Source organism: Phyllopteryx taeniolatus, chromosome 15, assembly GCF_024500385.1.
Source record: "Phyllopteryx taeniolatus isolate TA_2022b chromosome 15, UOR_Ptae_1.2, whole genome shotgun sequence".
In the NCBI taxonomy this organism is placed as follows: Eukaryota; Metazoa; Chordata; class Actinopteri; order Syngnathiformes; family Syngnathidae; genus Phyllopteryx; species Phyllopteryx taeniolatus.
This window is the reverse complement of record NC_084516.1, coordinates 311,996-333,252: the sequence shown is the minus strand read 5'-3', so window position 1 is coordinate 333,252 and position 21,257 is coordinate 311,996. Positions and strand designations below refer to the sequence as shown.

Here is a 21,257-nt window from a genome sequence, read left to right as displayed (position 1 = left end):
TCGTGGTCTCGGTTCTGACTTTATATGTCTCTGCGGCTCCACGATAGCAGGCCTCGCCCCCGACATCCTGCAAGGAGGGGCCACCTCAAATCTTCACAGGAAAATTCTCTCCTCAAAAAAAGATATATATATTTGAAAGTTTTTTTCACATGTACATTTGTGTCTGCTTCTGCGACTCTTCTAAATATGGAGGTTTTGTTTACACATGAAGTGTACACATGTACACTGTTTTCTGCTTTAAGCAACAAATACAAAAATGTGTTCATCATACTGGGGATTTAAGTCCTTCACTGCCGTGGGCATTTTTAATCCAAACATTTAGTGTGCGTAATTTATTAGTCAAGTTCGTTTTTCAACGGGTAGGCGTGGAAGACGTTCTCGCCCAGCTCGAAGTCCAGTTTTGTAAACAGCCGCCATGAGTACCAGATCCCTGCAGATGGTGGCGTTGCATGGCTTTGGTTTTGGGATCAGCACAATCTTTGAGTAGAAGATAAAGATTAGGCGCCGAATCTCGGCTTGCCGTGTTGATGATGAGAGAGGGAAATGGCAACCCGTTGGAAGTCGGACAAGTTTAGGCACCTCACACTCCTACAGCGTGTGTATATGTCTGCTAGAAACAGAGTATGTGTGGCGGTAGGAAGTAGAACGTGTGAAAAGATGCAGTGGATGGAGTGATTTAAAAAAATTTTTACTTGTCTTGTTTTGGTTGTTTTATAATTTGAGCTGTCACTAAAGCAAAACATATTTGCGTCAAACATATTTGTTCTGCAAATAATATAATGAATGGCATGCAGCAGGAAAACAACTTGACTCCTTATAAAGGTGAAAATAAAGCCTCACCACATATTTAATCGATCAAAACTCAAAATATTTTTTTTTTATGCCCTTTGTGTTGCACATTGTACAAAAGGTCGTCATATTATCGACTGTGGGGTGTACATATTATAATGAACATGACGTGCATCTTTACACAAACATTTGAAGTTAAGAGATGTCTTTAAAAGCATTTGAAACCTTCCAGTAAGACTCCATTTTTATTTCGATTTAATTGATTTGTGCTTTTTCTTGCATCATCTGTTGTGAGACTGTATGACTGCATCCTACTTTGTGTCTTCTTCGTGACAAAGGCTCCAGGAACGACATTTGCTTACTGACATATTGAAGACAGAGCAACTACGCTTGACTCACAATAAAATACACACTTTGTCAACAAGCACACAGTGTACATTGTGTGTGTGTGTGTGTGTGTACGTGCGTGCGTGTGGGCGTGTGTGTGTGAGTGCGTGCGTGCATGCAGGATGTGGTGAAATGTGGTGCGGTCATAAATTTGCCCACAGGCACACACAAAAAAAGAGATCATCTTAACTTTTTGGATATTTTGTGCAACTTGCCTGATTTTAAATTAAGGAAGTCACGTTGAAGTCAGATGACAAATGACGAATGCAACACGTTCTCATTTGGGACCGTGGCAATGTGACATGATTATTGGATGGCATGATATGATAACATGATTATACCTTTACTTGTCAAGTTACTTCAGTATGCAATGACCTAACATGGCAACATGAGGATTTGGTGACATGTCACGCTAACATGATGGCACGATGATTTAACGGCGTAACAAGATCTGACAATAACATGACACGATCCGATAATATGCTGGCATGGCGTGACGACGGAATGATGAGACAAAGCTATAACGTGACGATACGTGATACGATGACATCACAGCGAGACGACGCAATGATGGGAAAACAATGATATGAATGAATAATACAACTGCACTACTGTAAGCGACGATGGCATGATGTGTGATGATGCAACGGTCCAACGGAATGACAAGATGTGACGATAGTGTGACGACGACGACGTGCCGTGATGATATGACGACATGACGCATGAATGTGAATGATGTCGAAGCGCATAAAACCCGATTGACAACATGGCGTATGGGATGGTTTGCAACTTCTTCGTCGTCATCATCAAAACTTCTGGGAGTCGGCAGCCTGTTACAAAAATTCAGCGAACGTTCTACTTTATTTGCCCTTTTTCCTCGCTTTTTATGTTTTGCGTTTGCCATTTTGCACGATTTACAGCATTTTAGCCGTGTCATTTTCGGGCAGAGAATATTGGCATTTGTTGTTGTTGTGTGTGCTTGTGAATCGGCAGTTCATTTACAACATCTCCGTTAACTTTCTCCTTTATTTGTACTTTCCCACCTCTATTCTTTTTTTAGAGGAGAATATCTGCGCTTTTTGACTTGTTACTTGTTGATGATGCACCGCGAGGAGCTTTATCTCGACATGGAGTCGGCCAACTTCCATTCGGCGAATCCCGTTGAAGATGTGAAGACGGGCGGGAGCAGATGCTGAAACGCAGTAACTGGACTAAATGGGGAGAAGATTTGAACCATGCCGTGTGGTTGTGTGCAACTCACAAAAACTGAAATCTGAAAACTTGACGTCATGCGCGCTGTGATCGCGAGATTACAATTTGAAAGTCCCGGGTTGTAATGGTTGTGTTTTATGTTGCATCTGACTTTAGTGACATTTAAGGGACGAGAAACACCCAATTTGAAGACTGCGTTGGCCGTAGATGGCGTGCGACATAAAGGCGGCGGTCACATGCTTCCTGCCGGCAACGCACACGCACAAAAGGTTGGAGTGTGTGCGAGTGCCGCCTAACCTAGGCCTCTTTCTCCATGGATGCGCCGCATTTGATGATGAAGAGCTCCTCTCTTCATCGCCGCGCACATGACTTTCACCACCGTGGTCGCTCATCTGACGTCGCCAGCAGGAATTAAGGAAGACCGCCTCCAACCAGTCCCAGTCTTCCTTCCTTCATTCCTTCCTTCCTTCCTTCCTTCCTCTCTGCTGATAGAGGCGCTTGCTAAAGAAAGAAAAAGGAACCTTCCCCACGAGACAACTGGCAACATTTTGCGTATTATCGCCTTCCTTCCCTCACTCGGCTGGCAACATTCTGCTCACCACACATCCACTTTAGTTCTCAATCGAAAACAAAAGACTAGGTTCATATTCTTCATATTATTAATAATTTGGCATCTACCGATCTATCTGTCTATCTATCTATCTATCTATCTATCTATCTATCTATCTATCTATCTATCTATCTATCTATCTATCTATCTATCTATCTATCTATCTATCTATCTATCTATCTATCTATCTAGCTACTGATGAGTACTTTTACCACCTTTGAGGGCTTCCATCTTAGCTGCATATTTACACAACACTGCATAAGCGTTTTTGTTTGCCATGTTCCATTACAGATACGCACCTAGTTCTTCTCACAAACATATAGTGGCATTATATGTACACATGTACATACTGTATCTTACACTGAGTCGCGCAGAAACGACACTCTCACAATGTAGCAACACACACCGAGGCGAAGCTGGGATTGGTCCACCAACTACATGATGTCACGACCAGTGATGCCGGTAACGCGTAACTCCAAATTGGCCGCCATTTTGAGTAACGAGCAATGTAACACGTCCAGGAGGGTAATCAGATTACAATTACCTCTTCAAACCAATACTGTATTTTCTCGTGTATAATGCGCACCCATGTATAATACGCATCCCCAAAGTTGACCTCAAAATTCTGGAAAACCCTTCTACCTATGTGTAATGCATTTTTACAATGCATGATTTTGCTTCTACCCTTATGATCAAAACGAAGTATTATCTGTATTTTATTATTATTATGAAGTTAAGCACTTTATTTGAACACGTAAAACTTTCTTTTTCATTCTTTTTTATTGACTTGGCTCTTGTTTTGACATTCCCAGCCCTACTTTTATTTAGTAAATTAGAAAACACACAGTTGTGCTCATATGTTTGATTACCCAGGCAGAATTTTTAAGATGGGTACAATTCTTTATACAAAACATGAGGGCCATATTCAATTTTATTTTAATGGGATTCAAATTAAAGGGTCAAGCATTTCAGCAAAGCATTATCATTAAACAAAACATAACCATAAAGAAATTAATGATGGTTGCTGTTCAGTCATCAGTCATATTTCAAAACAAAAATACAATATTTCACAAATTCTGCCAGGTTATGTAAATTTATGAGCACAACTGTACATATATACAGTCATACGTACCCCTATCATATTGGAATGAAAGTGTAGGCTTCACCTTTTTTATAACCACTAGGTGGTGGTGGCATTTTGGAATGAAAGTGTACAGCTTTTTCATAACCACTAGATGGCTGCATACATTTATAAAATGTGAAAGTTTTTTTCCGTTTGCCCCTGTACCTATGTATAATGCGCACTATTGACTTTTGACAATTTTTTTTGGGGGGGGGGGGGGGGAATGCGCATTATACACGAGAAATTATGGTCATAGTTACTATTGAGTCACCAATTTTAGCATGCGATCATTTATAGGTGATTGCGTGACGAAGCATCAGCGCAGCTGTCCAATAGCATTTTACCAGTTATGCAGATAGGTCCAATTCTAACATTTATTCATTTTCCATACCACTTATAGGGTCGTGGGCGAGCTGGAGCCTATCCCAGCTATCTTTGGGCAAGAGGCGGGGTACACCCTGAATTGGTTGCCATATATACATATAAACAAACAACCATTGACACTCAACCATTCACAACTACGGACAATTTAAAGTCTTCAATTAACTTACACACTAAATATAAAAGTCCAAAGAAACGCACAGCTTGACTGTCGCCATGCTATTTTTTAAAATTTTCCTTAGTAAAAAGTGTATTTGATTGATAGATTTAAACCCGGGTCCTCAGAACTGTGAGGCAGATGTGCTAACCAGTCGGACACCGCGCCGCCCCCTTTCTAACATATTGAGGAAAATGACTGGGAGGTCATTGTCAAACAATCCACAGTAAATGGAAAGAAATGCACGGCTTCACTGTCGGCACACAATTTTTGTTATTTTCCTGAGTAAAAAAGTGTATTTGATTGTTGTTACTTTTTTACTTCAACATTAAGTGTGTCTTTCTTGGGGACTGGAGTGATGGTGGAGCGTTTGAAACAGGTCCCTGTCTAATTATAACCTTCAAACAAGTCCTAGATTATCACAAACAAAGAATCAACACATACAAACATTGCATCTAACAAACGTGGGAACAATGAACATTACTGGAGCTTAGTTTGGGACCTTCTCCGCCTCTGCTTCTCTTCTCTTAATCTTGCTGCATGTCTTCCAGTAGAGCTCATTGCTGCATGTTGTGGCACAATGTGGTACTAAACAGAAGGTACTCTAAATCCCCATACTGTAGTCCTTTGTTTTTTCTCGATTGATGGTGACCATGTATTCATTTTATTATTTGTATATATTTTAAACCTTTACGCATAATACCAATACAAAATATGCATGTGAGCTGCAGGCATTATTTTTGTCCACTTGGGGTTGGCATCCTCACAATGTACACTGACTTTGAGTGCATGTGGATTTGAAAGGCAGGGCCTGGCCTGGTGAGCGACACGCGATGTTACGTGTTTTCATTTCTTACCGTTTTCTCAATTAAGCGACTGAAAGTGCACCAGCAGCTGTCTGCCCTTGACCATCAGTGGACGGATTACAATTTGTTCTAACTGGTGGTGTTACGTTATATTAAGTTAGTTAATGATGTTTACCATAGATGTGCAGTTGGGTAGCAGACACATTGCACACTCGGAAGGAAAAATGGAAGAGAGTATGGCCCCAAAACAGCAGAAGGCAGGACGCCTAGGCAGAGCTGAAGAGACGCGATAGCAACTGGAGAGAAGCGGAGAGGATAACCCAAAGCTGGCTGTGCTGGATGAAGAAGAGTCCTCGATGGCCTATACTCCTCTGGGAGTCACTTGGATTGTAATCTTCTTTTCCTTTGGGCTTGTCCCTTCAGGTATCGCCACAGCGCGTCCTCCTTTTCCATGTCAGCCTATCTCCTGCATCCTCCTCTCCAACACCAACTGCCCTCATGTCTTCCCTCACGACATCCATCAACCTTCTCTTTGGTCTTCCTCTCGCTCTCTTGCCTGGCAGCTCCATCCTCATCACCCTTCTACCAATATACTCACTATTTCTCCTCTGGACGTGTCCAAACCATCCAAGTCTGCTCTCTCTAACTTTGTCTCCAAAACATCGAATCTTGGCCATCCCTCTGATGAGCTCATTTCTAATTTGATCCAACCTGGTCACTCCGAGAGCGAACCTCAACATCTTCATTTGCTCTGCTTCCTGTTGTCTCTTCAGTGCCACTGTCTCTCATCCGAACATCCTGGCTGGCCTCACCACTGTTTTATAAACTTTGCCCTTCATCCGAGCAGAGACTCTTCTGTCACATAACACACCTGACACCTTCCTCCACCCGTTCTAACCTGCTTGGACTTGTTTCTTCACTTCCGTACCACACTCACCATTGCTCTGGACTGTTGACCCCAAGTATTTCAAGTCCTCCACTCTTGCTATCTCTTCCCCCTGTAGCCTCACTCTTCCCCCACCACCCCTCTCATTCATGCACGTATATTCTGTCTTACTTCGGCTAATCTTCATTCCTCTGCTTTCCAGTGCATGCCTCCATCTTTCTACTGTTCCTCCACCTTCTCCCTGCTTTCACTGCAGATCACAATGTCATCTGCAAACATCATGGTCCACGGGGATTCCAGTCTAACCTCATCTGTCAGCCTATCCATCACCACTGCAAACAGGAAGGGGCTCAGGGCTGATCCCTGATGCAGTCCCACCTCCACCTTAAATTTGTCTGTCACACCTCACCACTGTTCTGCTGCCCTTGTACATGTCCTGCTGTATTCTAACATACTTCTCTGCCACTCCAGACTTGCGCATGCAGTACCACAGTTCCTCTGTGGGTACTCTGTCATAGGCTTTCTCTAGATCGACAAAGACACAATGTAGACACAACGACACAAATCTGCGATACAAAATTAGATATCTCCGATTGAAAAATCTGTGATATGGTGAGAATGCAAAATGTGAACTCCAATATGGCAAGGGACGGTTGCGCAGTGATTCAAAGCAAAATGTTATTTATAAAGCACTTTTCATACAGTGAAATGCAACTCAGTGATTTCCATCAAATCCATCCCCTCCTGTCACTCAAACACACACACACACACGCAAACTAAAATGAGGGAAGTAGGAAACGATCACTGATTTCCAACACAAGTCGCTGACTTTTGGATCATTTACTCATTCCTTCCTGAATCACAACAAAGGGATTTTTAAGAGAACTATCTAGGTCCACTGTATAAAAGTCCCTATCGCATAATTAGGGCGGAGTGAACAGTGTTTTTCGATTGACAATTGCAGTGCAGTCCTCCAGTCATCGGGCGGCAGAAGGCTCCCAATCCAGTTAATTAGCAAATGATCTTATTTAAGAAGATGTCGCCCAGGTGATGTGCTTCAGCGCTAATGAGCCAGTGCCACCATGTTGCTGCTCTTTGCTGCACTTTTCTGCTGTGCAACCCGTCAGCATGGTAAACATCCACAACATGAACTTGTTCTTGAGCGTTTTCTTTTGATGTGTGTTTTGTTTCAGGCCGCTGTGCTCCGTCACCAGCCAAAGACAAAGGTAGAGTTAGCATGTCACTTTTCGTCAGCATTATCCACGATCAATTGTCATCAATCCAATGCAGACATCCTCATCAAAGCACTCGAGTACACCGAGAACAACCCGGAGACGCTAGCAGGCCAGTGCGCACTTCTTCTTTTTCTAATAATAATAATGATGACAAGGATGATTATTGGTAGGCCCTTTCTTTTTTGTAATTCTGTTGATGACTATGTAGCCTTTTTGGGGATCAACATGCACAAACTCATTGGTTTTTGCAAGTCTAGGTATCCTTTTTTAAAGGTTGCAACCACAGTCCCTTAAAGCTCCGTAGCAACCCCTGGAAAGTTTCAACAAATTCCTCTTGACGCTAGTTTCAATTGGCAACATGAAATTTGATGGAAATGCCCTTCAAACTCTGTAGTTCAAAGTGCTTAAATGATACTAAATAGACTTGAAACTCCTCACGTGCATGTCTTTATACAATCCCAATAATGGGAAAGACATGCAGCAATTCCCACACTTTCACAAATTCATACATTCATATCTCAGAAATAACAGCATTTTGCTTTCTGCTATTGTGTGAATGCAAAATAGCAGTCTCATACTGGCACTTCAGTGCACAGATCCCTCTGGTTTATTGCAACATGAGAATCTCTCCAATGCCATTAACGGTCAAGACAGCTTGAGTGACATCTCAAAAAGAAGGAAAAGAGAGGCCTTCTTTCGACACCAAGATTAATTTGTTAGTTTCCATGGAAAAGGCAAATTAAGCAATAGGAGAGAAATCCGATGTATCCAAAAATGTCATTAGCATCTTCAGAAAACGTTGCAAATCATGAAACTTCAGCTCGGACACCTAACGGTAAAGACATTTTGGCATTAGGTTTGTGAAGTGTAAATCTTTTTCCATAGATGAATCATCAGGTGATCTAGCTTCATCCATGCCAGTGACATAGCGAGAAGCAGAACAATTGAATGCGTGACCACTAGATGGCAGAAGGCACAATGAGCCATTGGATCCACCTGTTGGCCATTCATACAACAGCTTTGTGGCCTACATTTCACACTGGTGAAGTACATTTGGGAGTAAATTGAGATGAGCATTATTTCAGACGTATTTGGTGTGCTCTGGATTTTCTAATGTACTTCGGCGCAACGGTTGAAAAACACCGATGGGCAGAGAGGTGATGCTTTTTATCAATATGCGCAGCCTGTGCATACTGTTAGAATTTTGGGATGGTTTCATTTCGAGGGTGTGCCGCGATGAAAAAATGCTGTTTGTTGTGCTGTGTCGACAGGCTTGATGGATGATGCAGTGGCGGAGGGTGACATGCTTCTGCAAGTGAGTCTTTGCGTCTCATAGAAGTGATTTCTGATGCTTATGCACTGATGTGTGGATGCCATTTGTTTAGGAGGTGAAATAAGATCTCGTTTTTTCCCGTGCAGAGTAACCGTAACGCAGTGGACAGACTGTGGCCTTCCACAAAGATCCCGTACAAGATTGATTCCAATTTGGGTGAGAGATCGCGTGTGTGCGCAAATGTTTAACGGTGAGCTAAATGCGAAACCCTTCTGTGCGAAAGGCTTCCGCACCAATGACATTGAGATGGCGCTGAACATGATCTATTCCCACACCTGCTTGTCCTTCCACAAGCGTACCACCGAGGTGGACTACCTCTTCTTCAAAGACGGCTTTGGGTAAGAAAAGTTTCTCTATTTTATACATGTGAGCTGCTATACTATTTGGGGCAGGTCGCAGTTGCAAACCCAGACCGATGTGAGGGAGGTGTGGAGTAGGTATGGGCGAATGTCCATAGAACCTACGCCAATACTTCATCCAAATCCGGTGACCCACATTGGGAAAATGTTAATTGGTCTGAGACTTCTGTGGTTTTTATTTATTCAGAGGATCTCACCTGGCTATTGTCTTTTACTACTTCTTTGAGAGGAAGTGGCAGTGACTGACCTGATGACATTCGTCTACTATCTTCAGCTAATGCTAGGGAAGGTAGCCTGTTGGAATGAATGGGACTCTGGCAAATCAACATTTTGGATTTTCATATGTAGCCCTTTTCAATGAACTCTTCACTTATGGTGGGTTTTGTGAAACCATATAGTGAATGACTAATCATTTTATAGCTCATTTTGAACCGAAGTCAAGGGAAACTTTGATGCAAGCTTTCATGGCCAACATCTGGCCCGTGGACCTTGGTTTTGACACCTGTGGTTTATTTGGAGTCGTTCCATGTGATGACGCAGGTGTGCGTCCTACGTGGGCTTCATAGGCGGCAAGCAGGATGTGCACATGGGCAGCAACTGCAGGTTCGGCAACATCGTCCACGAGGTCCTCCATGCGCTGGGATTCTACCACGAGCACACAAGGATGGACCGCGGGAAATACATCAGCATTGTGTCCGGTAACATCATGCAAGGTCGGGAAAGTTTCTCGCCAACGTCTCACTCAGTCGACAGTTGTAACTTTCTGGCTGTGTTGACAATCATTTCCTAATCAGCATCTAGGACTTTTAGTGGACTATATAGTTCCACTAAAAACATCACTGTAGGGAAGGACCCTATGATTCTGAGTGTTCTGAATATTCACTCCTTCCCTACTCCAGAATCACAAGATGGTTCCCGAAAAAGCCCTATCTAGGTCCACGATATAGTCCAGCATTTAAAATTCCTTTTGTGATTGTGGAGTAGGGAATGATTCTGATCAGTCATTGCTTAATCACTAAAGAGGGATTTTGAGTGGACTTTTAACAAACTATCCACGAGTCCACGTAATAATAAAAATCCCTCTATAGTGATTAGGGAGTCAGGAATAAGGGAATGATTCAAATGCAGACTGCTTTTGTCAATGCATTTTGGGATGCATTTAGAGCCCTCGATATATGGGCTAGCCGATACTCGTGAAAGCACAATGTAATTTATAGGGAGTGCTTCCCAGCACAGCCTCTGCTTTGTTTTCAAGGGCATCATAAAAACTTCCGGAAGCAAATTGGGGAAACGTTCCAGCTCGCGTACGACCTGACCTCCATCATGCACTACGGCAGGTATCGCACGCACCACGCAAGCTAAAGTTATCACGGTGGCGGTTTGGCTGATTGTGTGTCGGCGGCGGTCGCAGGACTTTCTTCTCGGCAAATGGGAAGCCCACCATCGTGCCCAAAGTGGAGGCCAGTAACATGGGTCAGCGCGTCGGCATGACTCACACAGACGTCCGAAGAGTTCGTCTGCTCTACAAATGTGGTATGTTCTTTTTTGAGTTAGCCGCTAACATTGCTAACACTCAGATTCTACCCACAAACGTGCGCTTGACTAGTCTTCCATCTTTACCAGACCAAATGGGCAGAGTGGTGGCACCCAAGTGGTTGGAACCTGCAGACAAATCTGCGCCACCCTTTATTGCGCAGCTGGAAGATGCCATCGCCCTCCCCCGCAATACCACCCGGTCCCTGCTGGAGGGCGCCAGAAACACCAGCTGAACAGATGACAGTATTGAAATAAAATCGGTCACCTTTTTGTGGCATCACTACAATGGTACCTTGATCTGGGTTTTTTCCCCACCTGATTTTTTTTTTATTTATTTCTGAGCCAAATTTTGAGTAATGAGCGAGTTTCAGATAAATTACCTACCGGGTGGGATGGAGGGTTCGCGTTAAAGGAGCGATCTTAATCTGTCAAAACCGGTCTAAATAATTCCATCCGATTGGGGTGAATGGCGAAGGGGATCATGACAAAGAAACTTCAATGTCTTTGTTTTTTGTTTTTAACAAAATTTGATGTTGAGGCTTTGTGTTTACAATATTTGCATAAATGACGTACATTTGTGTGAAGACACAGCAATAAAAAAAATGGCAAGTTTGGCTTCAAACTGTAGTCGTCCTTGTTAGAGTAGCATACACAGGAAGTCAGCTAACCTGTTTTCCGGGTTTGGGCATGCCAATTATGGTCAAATGCCTTAGCGCCACAGTGGCCCATGTACTTTCAGCAGTTTACTGATTGGGACAAATACAAAATGAAAACACTTGCAAGCTGCTGCTGTAGGCTGCAACTCGTTTCCAGATGCTCACGTGCAAACTAAGAATCCAGCTCACCATGCCAAGCTCACCAACACAAATGCATACAGTACTTTCACTTTATACAACTAAATATCTTTACATTTTGTGTATATACAATGTGGTGCTATTTTTCTTAGAGTGACAAATGGGGGGGGCATTTAATAGGATAAATTGATTTGATACAATACAGTGAATTTTATAAATTCAAGTAATTTCTAAACTAGACTGCAATTTTATAATCCGAAATTATGCTGGGTTTCGCAAAAGCTCGAACAGTCAAAGCAGATACCTTAGCCCAAGCATTCACATATGGTGGTGTAACTCGCCCAGCGGTACCTCCCAGTCTTAGTTGCACTTGGTTTTTCACAGCGGCTGTGAGATGGGTGCACATGGAGTCACAGATCAACAGGGACAGTGACGTGGAAAAAACCCATCTGGTCTCTTTACGTACCCCTCACTCAGCCACTCTTATTTTCTCCTCGTCCAGCCAGCCCTTTTGATTGGCCTTAACGATGACTTCGGCTGGAAACTTTTCATTAGGCAGAGTCTTCCTCTTAAAAATTACCATTGGTGGCAGTTTCTGTCCATTACCATGGCAACCAAGCACAACAGTAAAAGCCGACTTCTCGTGCCCCGTTGTGCGTATCGCTACCGTGGTGGTCCCCTTCTCTACAGTGCGGTTCACCGGGATGTCGAAAGTGAGCGGCACGTCGTCCGTGTTGGTGACGTGGTCGGGCTGGATGCGTTTGTCGTTTTACTGCAGAAGGAGCGGAAGATGGCCAGCTTTTCCTTGTAATCCGCCGGAAGTTGCTCCGCCACGGTAGTCCTTGCCCAGATGGATAGATGGCGACGCTTCATAAAACAAAAGCACCAAGACTGACCTCCTTGAAAATGTTCGATTTTCATTTCTTCTGCAAGCGTTATTGCCCTCAGTCGAACGGTGACTGTAGAGACGCTTCTCCCGGCTGTTCTTTGATCATTCATCCATTGCTCGAGTTGCTCTTCCAACTCTGGCCACCTCGCCGGTTCACAGGATGGCTTGAATGAGCTGAACACTAAGTTGAAATGTTCGAATCGGTTGAGAAATAAGGAAATTGTAGGTATATTTGTAAACATTTTGAGTTTCAGGCTTTAATTTTGAAAATCTAGGGAATTTTTAGCAATTTGGAATAGCTCACAGGATGGCTTGAATGAGCTGAACACGAAGTTGAAACAGTTTGAATCAGTTGAGAAATGTTGAAGCAGGAGGGTATAATGTAGACTAATATGGGAAATTTGTGGGTCAAAAGGTAGAAAAATCCGGTGGAAATAGTTTAATTCTTGGTGTGATGGAATATTTGGACTGTCGAAAAGGTTTTGTAGTTGAAAGCTTTGAATAAGATGAGAAATGTTGGAGGGAATAATGTTGAATATGTCCTAGTACAGGAGTTTTGTGGGTCAAAAAGGTAGAAAATTTTGGTGAGAAATAAGGAATTTTTTAAATGTTGAAAATCAACCCCAAGGTGAATTGAATGAGCTGAATTTTCATTTTGAATGGGAATGAATTTTCTGAGCCGCTTCTCACGCGGGTCGCGGGCGTGCTAGAGCCTATCCCAGCTATCATGGGGCAGGAGGCGGGGTACACCCTGAACTGGTTGCCAGCCTATCGCAGGGCACTTACAAACAAACAACCATTCGCGCTCACAGTCACACCTACGGGCAATTCAAAGTCTTCAATTAACCTACCATGCGTGTTTTTGGGATGTGGGAGGAAACCCACGCAGGCACGGGGAGAACATGCAAACTCCACACAGCCGGGGCTGGGGATTGAACCCGGGTCCTCAGAACTGTAAGGCTGACGCTCTAACCGGTCGTCCACCGTGCCGCCTCATCTCGTCAATTTTACCTATAAATCAAGTAAATTTATAAATTATAAATCCATCGTAAGTCGATTTTATTTATAATTTATAAACAAGGACATTTTATTTAAATATCACTTTAAGAACAACCGCAGCTGCAACAAAGTGCTGCACATACAACTCCAACATAAGACAATTTAACATTTAGAGATTAAACGAAATTTTATTAATAAATAAAATAGCAATAAAAAGGAGCCAAGTGTAGAAAGAGTTACGAGCATAGTCACGAGGAATTCAACTCTTAATTCAAGGTACCACTATACTTTTTATTTTTTATTTTTTTTATCTTGTCTTGAAGTTTGTAAGTGTGCTCATTTGGTGGTACAAAGTACACGGATGTACGGTAATACCCATCACATTTACTCGGAATATTACCGCGACGCTTTGACCCAACACGGTACTTGATGAAAGCGCGCCGCCGCGCGGCCTGCCTGCGTGTGCGCATGATGAACAGACCACGGGATTGGAATTCCACGTCGTCCGGTTAAAAAGTAAATGTAATTTTTAAGAAACGTTTACTGCATGCGTGGCGTATATTTATTCATCTATAAATGTTTTTTTTTGGTTGGGGAAAAGTTTCGTAAAAAAAGAACCGGAAGTGCCTGCGAACCGGACGTCGGCACAGTGACGTCACCCGCCGTAAACAAACCAAACGTCGTGTGGACAGTTTACCACAAGCACACACAAACAAAAAGTCGGGTTGCGACGTCTTTGGAGTCTTTTGCTGCTTTCTATTGGCACGGTGGACAAAGTTAGGCAGCTAACAGCAGCTTAGTCTAGGTTATCTTAACGTAGTTTAGTGTAGTTTCGTTTGTTTTTTGGTCCGGAGAAGGTCGAGAGTTTATACGTCCAAGCATGGCCCAACAGAGAGGAGTCAACAGTCTGCAGTTTAACCAGGACCACAGTAAGATTCATTTTACATTTTTAAATTGCCCCTTCACATTTCACTTTCAGCACCACAGTAACTTCCACCTTCCTACTCATTCTGGCCGATAATGCACGTCCATACTTCAACGTGTAATCCTGAACCTAAAAATGTAAGGTTTAATTTAACTACAGTGTGCTTATTCACATTAAAGAAATGAGATTGAGCTCGTTTTAAGAATAAAAACATTCAGACCTGATGAAGTTGAATGGCCAACACACAACTCGGTCCATCCTTTTAATCGTAATTTACATGACAAAGAGATTTGGTCGTTTATTTAGCCGTTCCGAAAATGTGTTAATAAAAATGTATTGATTTTCAGTCATTTATCTAAATTTATTGAATGTAAATAACTATTTTCAAACAATGAGTATAGTGATAAGTTACATAAATTCATTATTTACATTTGATGGAATAGAAGGTCCATTAATTATACAGAATAATACAAGAGATGGTCCCTAACGCTAATCTCCAAATCAGGTGACCTGTCTGTCTGTTTTCAAAAGTCAAACGTGGCCCTTGAGCACAAACATTTGCCTCATGCTGCTGTAGTGTTAAAAAGTGCTTTTTCCCCCCCCCAGGTTGCTTCTGTTGCTCCATGGAGTCTGGTGTGAGGATCTACAACGTCGAGCCTCTGATGGAGAAAGGCCACCTGGGTGAGCATGTCGCCGTCTTGCCACCCTCTTAACCTGCGCTCCCTGACGTGGGCACGTCATTTCCTCCTTTCCAGATCACGAGCAGGTGGGCAGCGTGGCGTCGTGCTCCATGCTGCATCGCTCCAACCTACTGGCCGTGGTCGGGGGTGGAGTCAATCCCAAATTCTCTGACATATCAGGTGGGTGACTTGAACCCTTGTTGATAATGATGACGATGACGACCACGAGCCTGCACTTGTGGCCGGGTGTATTTGGTTTCAGTGTTGATCTGGGACGATGCGCGGGAGTGTCGGGACGCCAAAGATAAACTGGTGTTGGAGTTCACGTTCACCAAACCGGTGCTGGGCGTCCGCATGCGACACGACAAGTAAGCCACAAATAACCCTTATTGCTAACCATTCAAACGGAACGAAAAGTCACATTGCTTGCAAACAGTCCGTTCTGTTCTTCCTGAAGATCGTGTTGACGCTCTTGATTGTGACCAACATCAGCCAAGACTTCCTCGTGGAATCTGCGGACGTGCTCATTAAAACCAATTTTTAATTTTGGAAATTAAATAAAAATGGGACTTTCGTCTCTTTTTTTAGGGCAGTTTCTTTAGACTCTGGTCCCAAGAAGTCGGCCGGGTCTCAGCTCCCCTGTGGCCCCTCAGTTGTTTTTGTCGATTCAAATAGTTTTTGACCAGATTGTATGTAAAATGAATTACTCATTTCAAATATACTTTATTGAATATTCATCTTCCGTACCGCTCATCTTCACGAGGGTTGCGGGCGTGCCGGTGCCTATCCCTACTGACTCTGGGCGAGAGGGGGCGTACACCCTGAACTTGTCGCCAGCCAATCGCAGGGCACATAAACAAACAACCGTTTGCAATCACATTTCCACGTACGGGTACTTTAGAGTCTTCAATGAACCTAGCATGGATTTTTTTGGGGGATGTCGGAGGAAAGCGGAGTACTCTGAGAAAAGCCACACAGGCACGGGAAGAACATGCAAACTCCACACAGGCGAGTTTGGATTTGAACCCGAGTCCTCAGAACTGTGAGGCTGACGCTCTAACCAGTCGTCCACTGTTCCACTTAATTGAATATACATTATTTATATAGTTTTAGTAATTCACATACTCTACAGTGCTACAAAGAATAAAATGTCAAAAATACAAAGGAGCATCAAAAAAGTTGTGTTTTTGTGTATTCAAGAGTTGCAGAAGACAAATTTGCTCACTCGCACGTTGAAGAGTAGCTTCTCCTTGTTTTTTCTCACCCAACTGAAGTGTCAGGTCAACAGTACTGACATTGCACACTTTCAAGCACAATCGAAGCAGCGAGTTAGCGAGAAATAACTGCCTCAAACATGTTTGACGAGTGAAGAAATGGTCATGGCGATAATACATGCAGGTTCGTGATTGGCTTCAGTGGGGATGACGCAGTAAAATGTTTCTGGCACTTGGTGGGTTCTGCAATCAACCTTTTTTGTCCCGACCAGTTTTATGTAGTACCTGTTTGGTTTTGCGGGTTAGGAAAGGCCGTATCCAACAATAAAATAATAGCGCTTGGCGGCTTTTGTGTTGGAACTCTTCATTTCTAAACTTCAGGGTCAGGGTGGGGGTGTCAATTACTGGTGTTTTTGGCCCCCTTAATTGGAGTTTGTCTCTCCAGGATCGTCATGGTGTTGAAGAACCGGATCTACGTGTACAGCTTTCCCGACAAGCCGGTCAAGCTGTTTGAGTTTGACACGCGCGACAACCCCAAAGGTCTCGCCCACTCAGTCCTTGACACCATATTCCCCCCGTCGGCCATTTTGTAACAACCGCCGCTGTTCCCAGCAGGTCTGTGTGACTTGTGTACCAGTCTGGAGAAGCAGCTGCTCGTCTTCCCGGGACACAAATGTGGAAGTCTGCAGTTGGTTGTAACGTCCACACACTTGACTTTCATCTTTCTACTTCTTGTCGCCAACATCATTCCACTCAGCTCGGACAATAATAATTTCATAAAAATTTCAATAAATACATTTCCATTGCAGGCGGCACGGTGGCCGACTGGTTAGAGTGTCAGCCTCACAGTTCTGAGGACCTGGGTTCAATCCCCGGCCCCGCCTGTGTGGAGTTTGCATGTTCTGCCCGTGCCTGCGTGGGTTTTCTCCGGGCACTCCGGTTTCCTCCCACATCCCAGAAACATGCATGAATTGGAGACTCTAAATTGCCCGTAGGCATGACTGTGAGCGCGAATGGTTGTTTGTTTGTATGTGCCCTGCGATTGGCTGGCAACCAGTTCAGGGTGTACCCCGCCTCCTGCCCGATGACAGCTGGGATAGGCTCCAGCACGCCCGCGACCCTAGTGAGGAGAAGCGGCTCAGAAAATGGATGGATGGACATTTCCATTGCACTGACCATTTCCAAGAGGAAAAACTAATAAATCATCTGTAGAGACAAAATACAGTGAAAAAGTATTGGCCCCCTTCTCAAATTATATTTTTGCAGTTTCCCCACTTTAAGATTATCAGACAAATGTAACTAACTAAACAAATATAACCCAAGTGAACTTCAAATGCTGTTTTTAAATGATTTTATTTATTAAGGGGAAAAACCTACTCAACGTTTACGTGGCCCTGTGTGAAAAATAAATCACCCCCCTTTTTAAATCATTAATTAATTGTGGCTAATCACAATATTTTATGAATTTTCAATGATCACAACCAAGCCTGATTACATCCGGACCTGTTCAATCAAGAAATCACTTAAACACATACTGTCCCGACGAAATCAAGTCAGACAAAAGACGTAATAAAGTTGCAACAAAATGAAACGATCAGTCAAGAAATGAAGTAATTGACATTGATCAGTCTGGAAAGAGTTATAAAAGCCACTTCGAAAGCTTTAGGATTCCAGTGAACCATAGAGAGAGCCATTATCCTCACATGGAGAAAACATGGAACACTGGTGAACCTTCCCAGGAGTGGCCAGCCTACAAAGATTACCCCAAGAGACCAGGAATGATTCATCCAGGAGGCCACAATGGAACTCAGGACAACTGGTAACGAACTGCAGGCCTCCGTTGCCTCAGTTAAGGTCAGAGTTCGTCAGAATCATCTTTATTTGCCAAGTATGTCCAAAAAAACACACAAGGAATTTGTCTCCGGAGTTGGAGCCGCTCTAGTACGACAACAGACAATCAACTGACAGAGAACACTTTGGAGACATAAAGACATTGACAAAAACAGTCACTGAGCAATAAAGGGTTTATAGTTATCTGGTAATACATTTTTTTTGACAATTGTGCAAAAGATGTAGAGTCCTCTAGCACTTAGAGCAGTTCGAATGACTAATATTGCAGTAGTCCGGTGCAATGAGCATTGTGCAAAGGGCGCTGAGACTTCAAGGAGTGGATTCGGTTTAAAGTGACGAGTAGCGCGATAATCTGGGACAATGTTGATTGTGCAAATGTTGCAGATACTCCACAGTCAGTGTGCAACTGGAGGTAATGCTACTCATGACAGAACAATAAGGGAGAGATTGGGCAAAAATGGCATCCATGACAGATTTCCAAGGCCAAAATCACTGCTAAGCAAAAGGAACAAAGGCTTGTTTTACTTTTGCAAAAAGAAAAAAAAAATCTGAATGATTCCTCAGAGCTTTTGGGAGAACATTATATGGACAAACGAGATGAAAGTTGAGCTTTTTGGAAAGTGCGTCTCGTTACATCTGGCGTAAATGTAGCACAGCATTCCAAAAATAAAGATAATTACACCAACAGTCAACTGGTGGTAGTGAGATGGTCTTGGGCTGCTTTTTCCTTCAGGACCTGGAAAACTTGCTTTGATTGATGGAACCATTAATTCTGCTCTTTAACAGAAAATCCTGAAGGAAATGTTCGTGACCTCAAGCTAAAGCGCACTTTGGTTCTGCAGCAGGATAATGATCCAAAATACACCAGCAAGTCAACGTCTGAATGGCTTAAAAAAAACAAACTAAATGAAGGTTTTGGAACGGCCTAATCAAAGTCCAGACTTGAATCCGATTGAAATGCAGTGGCATGACCTTCAAAAGGCCGTTCATGCTCCAAAACCCTTCATTTTGTCTGAATTCAAACAATTCTGCAAGGAAGAGTGGGCCAAAATATATCCAGAGATGCGAAGACTCATTGCCAGTTCCAGAAAACGCTTGATTTCAGTTGTTGCTGCTGACGATGGCCCAGCCAGTTCTTAGGTTTAGGGGGCCATTCCTTTTTCCACACAGGGCCAATAATTCGAAGTTTTTTTCCTTAATGAATGAAATCACCACTTAAAAACAGCATTTTAAGTTCACTTTGGTTATATTTGTCTGATATTTACATTTGCTTGATGAGCTTAAACATTAAAGTGGGGAATCTATGCAAAAATATAAGAATTTGAGAACGGACCAATAGTTTTTCACAGCACTGTAATCATTCCCATTATTTCTGTGTAAATCGATGCATGTTAATGCCTTGGAAAAAGCTTGTTTGATATCAGCAGAAATTATTCAAACTTGGCTTGACTGATGTCACTGAAGTCCATATCAGCCAGCCGCACTTCCTGTCGTTCCCGACAGGAAGTGCGGCTGGCTGAGCCGCACTTCCTGTCGGGAACGATGTCCCACCCGTCCCCTCCCCTCCTCCAGGATCTGTCCAACACCAAACCTGGAACGTCAGCGGCTCCGTTCACCATCAACGCTCACCAGAGCGAGATCGCCTGCGTGGCGCTCAACCAGCCGGGCAGTGTGGCCGCCTCCGCATCTCGCAAGGGGACGCTCATCCGGCTCTTCGACACCAGCAGCCGCGACAAACTGGTGGAGCTGCGGCGAGGCACAGACCCCGCCACGCTCTACTGGTAAGTGCCGCACACCCGCCCGCTCCCATTGACCGCTTCTAACTTGCTGCCGACCGTGTCCACTTCCTTCCTGTATGCAGCATCAACTTCAGTCACGATTCGTCGTTCTTGTGCGCATCCAGCGACAAAGGGACAGTCCACATCTTTGCGCTGAAAGACACCAAACTCAACCGCCGCTCCGCGTAAGACCGCACCGGCCCGCGCCCTCAACCCCGTGCCGCCTTGACCGTGTATGCGCGTGTGTGTGTCAGGTTGGCGCGCGTTGGCAAGGTGGGCCCTGTGATCGGTCAGTACGTGGACAGTCAGTGGTCGCTGGCCAGCTTCACCGTGCCGGCCGAGTGCGCGTGCATCTGCGCCTTCGGGAAGAACACATCCAAGAACGTCAACTCCGTCATCGGTCAGCCGCCACTTGCTCCTCGCCGTCTTCTGGAAACGCGTAAACGTCGTTGATGTTTTTTGTCGTGTCACCCGCAGCCATCTGCGTGGACGGAACCTTCCACAAGTACGTCTTCACGCCCGAGGGAAACTGCAACCGAGAAGCCTTTGACGTCTACTTAGACATTTGCGACGATGACGACTTCTGAAGGCTGCCGGGAAGGCGAGCGAAGACGGGAGGAGGTGTGTCGGACAAGGGAGGAGTCGGTGGTGGTCATGGTCACAAGCAGACTGAGAGTTATACATACAAGACATCCTTTTCTAGTAGCATAGCATAGCTTGTCATGTGGGCATGTCAACTATTTGACATTTTTGTCACAGCGCCCCCTGTTGATTGGGGTTGTTGTTGACAAAAAAAGATGAACATAGTTATGTGACAAAATAAAGATTTGTTTTATTTAATCGAAAGAAAAGTCCAACACCCAAAATGTACCTTTTAAATAAAGTTATTACACACATTGTAACTACAATTTACACCGATCTCATCAGCCTGATCGGTATCGTACGATAATTAGCATTATATGCTGATCGGCTTTAATGTCATAATTTGCAGATCCGAACAATGATGTCATTGATCGGCTCCGCAAGAGAAATTTACTCTGCGTCGCCATCGTGTACAGTATATTTAAATCCAAAAGCTGGTTTATTTTTAGGCTTGTTGCGCATCTTTTGACTTAGTATTGTAAATATCTGACAGCCAATAGTTATTAAAAAAAAAAAACATGTCGGCAGTGTGGGACAGACAACGCGTAATGTCGGACGACGACAAATTTGCTCTTTCACGATTGGACTATGTCAGACTACTGCAATAAAATCTTGTATTCCGATACCACCGCATCCCGTCTTTTACGATCATTGGGCTTTGTCTTCTCAAC

At 43.7% G+C, this 21,257-nt stretch overlaps 2 protein-coding genes and 1 long non-coding RNA gene across 3 annotated transcripts; 2 read left to right on the top strand and 1 right to left on the bottom strand.

Annotated features, from left to right (window-relative positions):
• Positions 1-7,332: 7,332 nt before the first annotated feature.
• Positions 7,333-11,100, top strand: LOC133465231 (zinc metalloproteinase nas-4). Its single transcript, XM_061747786.1, has 10 exons — positions 7,333-7,482; positions 7,545-7,577; positions 7,642-7,695; positions 8,858-8,901; positions 9,006-9,075; positions 9,143-9,257; positions 9,819-9,991; positions 10,534-10,615; positions 10,690-10,811; positions 10,902-11,100. The coding sequence occupies exons 1-10, from the start codon at positions 7,434-7,436 to the stop codon at positions 11,045-11,047; spliced, it is 888 nt and encodes a 295-aa protein (XP_061603770.1). The 5' UTR covers positions 7,333-7,433; the 3' UTR covers positions 11,048-11,100.
• A 3,049-nt stretch (positions 11,101-14,149) lies between these two features.
• On the top strand, positions 14,150-21,211 carry wdr45 (WD repeat domain 45). The gene is made up of 10 exons (XM_061799294.1): positions 14,150-14,425; positions 15,028-15,102; positions 15,177-15,281; positions 15,364-15,469; positions 16,761-16,855; positions 16,931-17,010; positions 19,739-19,947; positions 20,028-20,129; positions 20,199-20,344; positions 20,422-21,211. Exons 1-10 carry the CDS (start codon positions 14,377-14,379, stop codon positions 20,529-20,531), a joined length of 1,077 nt encoding a protein of 358 aa, XP_061655278.1. The 5' UTR covers positions 14,150-14,376; the 3' UTR covers positions 20,532-21,211.
• On the bottom strand, positions 19,339-19,809 carry LOC133489945 (uncharacterized). Its single transcript, XR_009792057.1, has 2 exons — positions 19,668-19,809; positions 19,339-19,624 (listed from the first exon to the last, which is right to left on the bottom strand). It is a non-coding gene; the product is annotated as an uncharacterized LOC133489945 (long non-coding RNA).
• Positions 21,212-21,257: the final 46 nt, after the last annotated feature.

Bases quoted from the DNA above. Each gene is read 5' to 3' on its own strand.
- LOC133465231 (XM_061747786.1), top strand. From the start codon at position 7,434: ATGTTGCTGCTCTTTGCTGCACTTTTCTGCTGTGCAACCCGTCAGCAT. The intron at 7,578-7,641 runs GTAGAGTTAGCA...AATCCAATGCAG, and splicing joins GTCACCAGCCAAAGACAAAG to ACATCCTCATCAAAGCACTC. The intron at 7,696-8,857 runs GCCAGTGCGCAC...CTGTGTCGACAG, and splicing joins CAACCCGGAGACGCTAGCAG to GCTTGATGGATGATGCAGTG.
- wdr45 (XM_061799294.1), top strand. From the start codon at position 14,377: ATGGCCCAACAGAGAGGAGTCAACAGTCTGCAGTTTAACCAGGACCAC. The intron at 15,103-15,176 runs GTGAGCATGTCG...CCTCCTTTCCAG, and splicing joins GATGGAGAAAGGCCACCTGG to ATCACGAGCAGGTGGGCAGC. The intron at 17,011-19,738 runs GTAACGTCCACA...CCCCTCCTCCAG, and splicing joins GTGGAAGTCTGCAGTTGGTT to GATCTGTCCAACACCAAACC.